General features: G+C 42.2%; 2 protein-coding genes across 9 annotated transcripts in view; both read right to left on the minus strand.

The window, feature by feature from the left end:
* Positions 1–3,899, minus strand: part of pnpla6 (patatin-like phospholipase domain containing 6) — a 46,887-nt gene extending 42,988 nt beyond the window's left edge. For 7 of the 8 annotated variants that reach the window (XR_009676624.1, XM_061064320.1, XM_061064303.1 and 4 more), the window contains exon 1: positions 3,817–3,899. The gene's annotated coding sequence lies outside the window, so the exon portion shown is untranslated. Of the gene's footprint in view, positions 1–3,040; positions 3,205–3,816 lie in introns of those variants that run through there. The other variant, XM_061064291.1, reaches the window with a different exon arrangement.
* Positions 3,900–5,252: 1,353 nt separating this feature from the next.
* On the minus strand, positions 5,253–8,759 carry atp5pd (ATP synthase peripheral stalk subunit d). The gene is made up of 6 exons (XM_061052635.1): positions 8,641–8,759; positions 7,858–7,988; positions 6,356–6,452; positions 5,875–5,946; positions 5,550–5,612; positions 5,253–5,437 (listed from the first exon to the last, which is right to left on the minus strand). The coding sequence occupies exons 2-6, from the start codon at positions 7,977–7,979 to the stop codon at positions 5,306–5,308; spliced, it is 486 nt and encodes a 161-aa protein (XP_060908618.1). The 5' UTR covers positions 7,980–7,988; positions 8,641–8,759; the 3' UTR covers positions 5,253–5,305.

Consider the following 8,759-nt stretch of genomic DNA (forward strand, 5'->3'; position numbering starts at 1 on the left):
AAATAAAGCTTTAAACTTCTATGTGTGGTTGTCACAATGGCAGAAATATAAACTTAAAGGGGACATATTATGAAAACTTGTACAGTGTTGTTGAACATATATTTGGGTAACCTGAGTGTCTACTGACCCACAAAATGTGAAATAAATCCATCCTGTCCTTCGTTTGTGGTCTGCATAAGTCTTACAACACGGAGAAAAATGCTCTGTTTCATATGTGCTTTCCTTGTGATGTCACATTGGGATTCTGGTAAAAACAAAAATCCCCTCCCCTCCCCTGATGCCTCCACCCATGGACTCCACCCCCAGCCTTGAACAAAACTGTTGTTCAGGTCCGCCATTTTTATTCTCTCTACAGAGGAGTGATGTCTACCGGGAACACTCAGGGGGGGCTCATTGCATTTAAAGAGACACACACACCAAAACAGAGCGTTCTGAGAGAGCTGGTTTATACAGGGTCACAAACCTCCTCTGGTGCTTGATTCATGTTATATTTTGACCAAAGCACAGCACAGATGTTTCATTTAGACCACAGGGGACTGTTTGAAAAGGTGGAGAAAGGGGGATAATGGGGGAGATATGTCCTCTTTAATATTCTTCCTCCCGATGGTGGAACATCTTTTATAGGACCAAACCATCACAACTTAAAGCTAACAGCCCAGTCTAACCAGTATAACCCTCAGCTGCATGTAAGTGAGCTTCTCCGCTGAAGCTAAAATGGCTAAAGTTCATCCAGGTCGGCCACATACCTCCTCCCTGCCCACATCTGCCCGTTCAGACTGATTCAGCTGACACAGGCTTACATGCCATAGCTGGGACAACAAGCTTATTCACCGTCTACAGACACATAAACAGCTATGCTAGCTTAGCTCGCAGACAGTTCAATGATTTTCCACCCCCTACTCTGACGACTCCAGCAGAAAGTGAGGCAGGAGGGAAAACAACCATGTTAACAACAGCAGCACAGACTTCCAGGTTTGCTGAGGGCATACAAAGCAGCCCGCTGCACTCGCTATACACAGACTGTAAACAAACGAGCAGCGCATGCTAACAGCAACATAAACACAGATCAGAGAAAAGAGGAGCAGCCTTTTTCATTCATATAAAGGATGTTTGAGCTTATGTCAACGTTGGTAGATGGGAAATATAACTGACTGCCATTTAGTCTTTAGATTTAAAGATGTTACTCAGCTTGAAAATATGGAATCTTTGGATGTGTTTTACGCTGAATTTACTTTATTGACGGAAAATATCTGCCTAGAATACTCGCTGCAATATCCAAATATTGTCCTGTAACCGGCGAGTGAAGCAACAACATCTTGTGGCACCAGCTGCATCTTTGTCTGATGCATTTCCTGCCTAATCTATGACATCAGTGAGTGGAAGGGGGGCTGAACTGCTGTATGGATGAAATTCAATCAGGGAAAGGTTGGGGATGGGGGGTGTCCTGTTACATTAAGGACTGAGTGACAGACAAACCACAGAGCAGGATGCTGCTGAGTGGGACAAATCGTTTGAAGGACACAATCTGGGCGAAGAATTTTTGTTGTGTAATCTTTGTTCAAAAACTACAAAAAGCACAAAGACAAGATATAGAATTTGTAGGTGAGAAATGTCATTGTTTCTCCATTTAGAATTTGATTCCAGCAACACGTTTCAGAGAAGGTTGGGACCGGATGTTCATCACGCTTCTTCTAACATCACTTGATCCAAACATTGGTCAGGACTTCAGGGAGACGAGTTTATCACCTGGACTCTTTTACTCCCGAGCCATGCTGTTGTAATACGTCCAGAATGTGGTGTGACATCGTCTTGCTGGAATATGCAAGGCGCTCCCTGGAAAAGGTTCATCATTGATGGAGTCTTCACTGCTGTGCAGCACACTAATGCAACGGGCACTAATGCAATCATCAACATGCTAGTTTTTGAACTCTGCTCTGATAACAACATGTCATGATATGACCTTCACTGATGTTTCCAGAACCATCACACAGTCTCTGTTACTTGTGCAGCAGCCTCTCTTTCGAGGTTCGGTATGAGAAAGATGACAGCTGGATGTGAAGCTTTGCTCAGATGTCTCTCCTCGTCTCTACATTTTCTCCTGAGTGGTAATAACACCGTAAAGAAAGGCCTGGTTCTACTATCCCCCAGAGAGACAGTAGCCAGCCTATAGTCTCTTAGTGCCTCCCTCCATGCAGGCCTACTCCCATTGTTCTTTATGCACAATGAAGCCAGTGTTGACTCCACTGTCCACGGGGAGACCTGAGCCGACTACTAACACAACCATGTCTGTTTTCACCTCACACAATAAACACTCCAGGCCGTGAGATTCACAATATCCCCCTCAATCTGCACAGTTGAGGGGGTTCATGTTCAGTTTTGAACCCCAATTGAGATCATGGACGGTGGAAAAATAGCTAACACGAGGTAAATATAGAATTAAGAGATTTAAAGACTTAACATTATGAAAGAATAATAACAGAGGAACATGTTCTCGGTTGAAACATGCAACACAGTGAGCCAAAAAGAGAATTTATAAGGACATCAATATAGCATATTCACGGTGGTTGGGAGGTGTCAGGCGACTTCATCTCCAAAAACACAACCGCTTTATCAAACTCCACAACACTAAGGCAAAGAGACGCAAAACAAAACCGCAGCATGAGTGCAAGTTTATACTTTTTAGTAATAATATGAACAAATATTACAATACTATTGTGTTTATATTTGAATACGCTTGTCGTATTTTATTTTCTCATGTTGCGTCCCTTTTGTATTTGTGTTGTGGACTTTGCATTTATCTTCTCCGTTAATGCGGTTGTGTGTTTTTCCCTTTTGAAAAGCGTTTTTGGATATGCATTCCTCTGACAACTCTCGGCCGCCTTAGCTTATGCTATATTGATGATTGTGTTATTTTTCTCTCAAATCTTGGACCCGTGAAATCTGACAGATTCAAGGGTCAAAGTGTTTATGGCTATGCAGTAGTCTGACACCTCTCGGCCGCCGTATTAAACTCTGACACAAACGACAGCAACATACTGACCAAGGTGAACTCAGGGGGCGACACCAGCTCAGATTTCCCTCCAGCCAAAATAGTTTGGCATAATCTGTACCCACAGAGGTGTTGCCTCACTGGCCTCTGGTGAATCCTCGGCAGGATTGTTGGGTTGTGTTGTAAACACACCATGCCGGAGGGAAACTGCTTTACAGAGAACTACAAAAAAAGTGGATTTGTTTTCCTCTGTAAAAGCATCAGGCTGTTATTCCATGTCGCTTGTTCACACCAGTAGAGGGTGTTTTGACGCAGTGGTGTTCCGTTAGCAGGCTAAAGGAGACATGAAGCCTTATTAAGGTGATAGCAGCTACAAAGGTACACCAGGGCCGTGCTTTTTATGTCAACATGAGGGTTTTCCACCTAGTGCAAATGCTGACATTATTGATAATATTCTGTTTGGTTGAGAAGGGATTAAACATCTTTGCACCGTCTGGGACAGATGGCACCTGGCTGACTGTCCCATCTATAACGAGCTATCGATGCTAATGATACCAGTTTGCTCTTATCATCATAATGGCAATAAATAAAACCTCTAAACCCCATTATAGTGTTGAGATGGCTCTTTATCCCTGTTATGTCCCCTATTGACCTCCGCGGTTTGGCTGAGCTCCGTTATGGACTCCTTTGAACGGATAGCTTGTGTTTTTAGCTCCAGTTTCTCATCGTGGATAAAGGAAAGCTGTCAGTCAAACACCACAACCTTACATTAAAACATCACTGACTGAAAACATTTCATAAAAATCATAAATTGAGAGTGCGTTTACCTGAGCTGATGGACTCCCGTCAATCGTCACTGACTGTCAAATAACAGAGAAAGGAACTCATTCCCCATGAAGCCCCTCCTCCTTCGATCAGTTTTCCGACAAATCAACGACAGAGGCGCTGTATCGAGGCACCAATGGGAACGCAATGTTGGGGGAAAGACTCTGATGTCCCGCCTACTTCTATGTAAATAAACAGGCAGTGTCCAATCGTTTTTTCAGGGGCATAAAAGGTTTATGTTTGATTGGATAACACCACGAATTACGACATTCTGCGTTAACAAATAAAACAGATTCAGTTTGATGAGATTTTATTATTTATTATTTTCCGACCCGCTGTTGAAATGTAAAAATGTACTGTATGCTAATAGGCTAAGACGCTTTAAGAACTTTCAAATTAAAGTGGTGGATAATTACGTTATTTCAACAATTTTTCGGCGTCTTTGACTCCTGAAGTGAATTTCCTCATTCAAATCCTCCGGTGACATTTCAGAAAATCCTCATATCTATAATTTAAATCCTGAAACCAAGATGATCTGATACACGGATACTCATGACTGTTACTTTTACTCAGCGCAAAAGAGAAAAAGGCAAAATACAATGAGTTCATGTTCCGTGAGTAAGGGAACTACGCATCCCACAATCCATTGCGATTCTAAAGCGACCCAACAAATCATAGTTTTGCGACCGTTGTACATTTATGTTTAATTAAATGTTTATATAGTTGATCGAAAATGTTTAAACATACCATACGGTGTTAAAAACCCACGAGCTTCAGTGGTAGCAGCGAGAGCTGAAGTTCGCGGGGCCGGTAAACATCTCCATGGTAACGGCGAGCTGCACCAATCAGAGACTTCGTTGTGACACTCTAGGGCTCTGGGTAGTGTAGTTATTTTCCCATTAACGCGATTAAACCAGGTTCTTTTTTTTTTTTAAAAAGGAGATTTTTCTTTTCTACAGGAACAAAAAAACATCGTTTCACACTCAGGTAGCTCGTGGTAAATCTACCTTGGATGGTTTTGACATTACGGCTTATTTTAAAATCTTCTATGGAGAAAATGAAGGGACTTTAACTCTAAGAACGACACAAAGCTCCTTTTTTTTAAACTTTCTTTTCCTGTATCTATGCGTTGTTTGCCGCAAATTATATCAAGAAAAGTATTTGATGTTGATAATTTAATTTAAAGTCTCCATTACAACAATCATGTCAATACAGATACCATGGCCAAATGAAAGTAAACTAGTGATTGATCAGTCAGATTTACACAACAACTTATTTTTCTGAACCACATAATGAAAGTAAACCTAAAGCAATAACGCCCCCTAGTGGACAATACAAGCAACTTCCCAATCTGCCTTTATGTTTAAAGGCCCAGAACATTTTAGATACATTTTGTTTTCTAGATGTTAATCCAACAATTAATTAACATATACCCAACTTTGTTTTTAAAATACATAATCTTTATTGGGAGGCGGGTGTCCAGTAATAGGATTACAGTTCGGCAATGGGCTTGTGGGGCCAGTAGGGGTGTTTGACCTTGTCCAACTTGGTCTCGGGGAAAGTGTCATTGAGGTCGTCGATGGTCATCTGGTCGAAGGGGATCATGTTCTTGAACTTATCCAGCTGAAGCAAAAACAGAGGAAAAGACATGAGAAAAGAAGATCACAGTGATAGACTCAGATTTCCTGAAGAAGCCTATGAGGTGCTTCAGAAGCATATGCGTCTGCTCGCTCACCTGTTGCTCATACTGAGCAATGCGAGCAGTAGATCCTTCAACGTAGGCGGATGCACTTTTGTTCTGTGAAAGAAAACAGAGCTGATTACATCTGACAATGCAAAACGATCACAGCAAATCAGATTTCTGCTGAGGAGAACGGCCTGTTTGGTGAGATTCAACCTTTTGCGCAAGTTAAAATTCCACACTGTAAAATACACAAATCATAGCAAATTCAGGGGTAACAGCAGCCGTCTTCAATCCCATATCAACACTTTGACTTTACAGCGGCTCAGCTAAGCATGGTTTCAGTGAATGCACAGATTGATTCAGAGTAATTACTTACAGATTCAGCCTCCTGTGCAGTGATGGCGCTGGTCTGTGTGTCAACAGGCTGAGGGATCTGCAGGGCTTTGAACTGTGCATAGGAGGGACAGTTAGGATTGAACAGGGCAACGCAAACCAAGAAATGCTTAAGATCTAATATGATCTCATAAGATTCAATATGATGACGACAGATCTACAAACAACAGCTAAACTGACGGGCCAAAAGGGAATAAAAGATGCAGACTGTTTGCATAACAGAGCTCTTTTGGAAACAAGTAACCTCCACTGACTGACAGACACAGGCTAAGGATGTTAAGAAGTTTTATTCCATGGCCTCTACAGATGATTTAATCATCGTATGAATTCATCTGGGTTCTGAGACTTTTACAATATCAGACATAAGTGACACATATTATTCAAGTGAAAGTTGCTACATCAGAAGTGGGACATTTTGTAGAAATGTGCACAACCGCTGAATCAAACAGCTGATTAAGGCTCACCTTCTTCTCGAACTCATCGACCATGCCGGCTTTGGCGACAGCGACCTTGTAGTGACTCCAGTCGATGGTGGTAGGAGACTCAGGCAGGGAGGCAAGTCTGGCGCAAAGAGAGGAGGGTGAGTTTAACTGATGACTACAAAAAGGTATGAAAAAGAAATCAAAGATCCGTTAACATCAGGGTGAAATGATCATTTTGAAAAGGAGCGACTTCAAAGTTGGATGGTTTGAGCGAGACACACTAAGACTAAGAAGGACGAAAGTTTCCCCAGGAAATCTATGAATGACTCAAAGCTGATAAGATCCACAAACACCCTGTGACCAGTATCTGCTGAGAGTTTAGTGATTTTCTTTCATGTGTAGATGCAATAAAAGATCATTCACACACATTAAGGCCTTTAGGTTCTGCGTTCACAGATCACTAAAAGAATTGTTAACCGCAGCCCTAATATCATGTCTTATTTTACATAAGATATTAGATCATCATTTACATTCATTTATCTGAAACTGAAAATGTTGGGATTTATCCGGACTCTTCATGAGGTGAACGTGGCTTAAAATAAGTGAAAATACATTTTTCTGACAAGAAATTTGACAAGAGCTTTTGTAACTAATCTCAGCCGTCATCACATCTTTGTACCTTAATATTGATTCCACAAAGGCTTAATATCGGTGTCCCAGTCTGTGAATTAACATTGCGTTTCAGCGTTGTGTAAGCACGCCACTGGGGGAGCTCCACATACACACAGAGTCAGACACGCCCACACAGTGCGGCGCTACCTCGCTGGCTCTGCTGATACAGTCTCTCCTCTGTTACTACCTCTGAAGACGTACAGAGGAGGGATCACTTTGTCCCTCCATTACGCCTCTGCAGCATTCAGATTGAAGGAGAAATGCCACAGGGACGTACATCTCTGGGATTTAAACAACACTCTTTTGGGCAATATAATCAAGAAGGGGCGAGACATCTGATATCAGCTTTGTCAAAATCAATGACGGAGGAGAAACTGATGCTACTGGTCTTTTCGAGGGAACTATTTCAGGTGTAGAGCTGCTGCTGCTGATGCCATGACATTGCTTTCTTGGTAGTATATCCTTGAATAAGAGCAAATATTAAGCACACGGAGCTGAAACACATCTAAGTGTCCTTACAGAGGGAGGTGGAGGTTAACTTTCATAACCTAGGAACAAGAAGCGCCGGTGAAAAGTGCCCGGAAACTGAAGGTCGTTAGAGCGGCCAGCAAACTAAACAGTGTTAGTGGACACAGGTCCTTAAGAAGGCGTTTATGAATCGTCCTTCTGCTGCTAGCATTATGTGCAGTGGACGCTGATGTGTGCGACTCTTATAGAAAAAGAAGATAACTTAATGTAGAGTGTCTAAAGCTTCCCCCGCGCAGATGCCGTTTCTCCGATCAGCAACAAAGCACCCCCATCACAAAGCTGCAAGAGTGAAGTCTCGTTTTGGAAACGTATAGTTAGCTTTAGTCAGTTGTTGTTGAACTAACTTTGCAGCGATGGCATCACTGCGGGTCTTCAGAGCGTTGAACATGCCCCTCTGGTTGGGTGGAACCCGCTCAGCAAACGCCACCCAGTCAATGGCCTTCAGGGCTATGCGACGACCTGCCATCCTGACTTTCTGAAAAACAGAACAAATCCAGTCATCAACATGATCCAGAGTCGGGATATCTTTGACATATCATGTAAATCTATTGGGCTGTTTCTGAAGTACATCTTAACTCTTATCCTCGTGGTTAGTGTTCATATCTTAAAGGACCAATCACTAAGTGTATATCCTTATGTTTGATATTCTTACTTTCTATTCTACTCTTTAGTAAACGTGTAGATGAAACAACATATTGAACATGTCTGAAGTTGCATTTGAACGGATTTGATGATTTTGTAATTGAATTTCATCTATAGTTAGAAAATCATTATTATTACCGCAACGCAGTGAGATAAAAGTAACGTAAGAATGAAACCCGTCCTCTGACATATCCTGTCAGTAAACACGTCTGATGAGTTTAAAGACGTGTTTCTTACAGGAGGTGATCAATGACACCTTGACATTTTGTTCCATTTAAGAAGCTAGCGGCAGCTAGCTCTGTTAGCCTGCTAGCCAAGGTCAGAGATGTCTCTCTGTAACGCCGAAGTCTCACACAAAAACGGTCAGAACGAGGCGTTTACTTTATGTACAAGCATGAACATGCACGCTGCATAAATCACTACCTAAACATATATATCATTAAATGTTCAAACATTTCAGTACACCACTGTTTTAGCGTACTCACCTCGCTGTATCAAATGACGTCTGTGACAGAGTGGAGCAGCGGAAGTGCCTTTTCTTCGTGAGAACTTGGAGAGCGGCAGTGTGTGCGCCATCGCCCCCTGCTGGACAGACGGAGTAACT

Source organism: Labrus mixtus, chromosome 2, assembly GCF_963584025.1.
Source record: "Labrus mixtus chromosome 2, fLabMix1.1, whole genome shotgun sequence".
In the NCBI taxonomy this organism is placed as follows: domain Eukaryota; kingdom Metazoa; phylum Chordata; class Actinopteri; order Labriformes; family Labridae; genus Labrus; species Labrus mixtus.

What these genes read in the sequence shown, in the direction of transcription:
- atp5pd (XM_061052635.1), bottom strand. Translation starts at nt 7,979, where the DNA reads ATGGCAGGTCGTCGCATAGCCCTGAAGGCCATTGACTGGGTGGCGTTT. An exon ending in AGTGATGCCATCGCTGCAAA is followed by an intron (nt 6,453 to 7,857) that starts GTTAGTTCAACA and finishes TCTTTGCGCCAG; the next exon opens with ACTTGCCTCCCTGCCTGAGT. An exon ending in TCGATGAGTTCGAGAAGAAG is followed by an intron (nt 5,947 to 6,355) that starts GTGAGCCTTAAT and finishes TCCTATGCACAG; the next exon opens with TTCAAAGCCCTGCAGATCCC.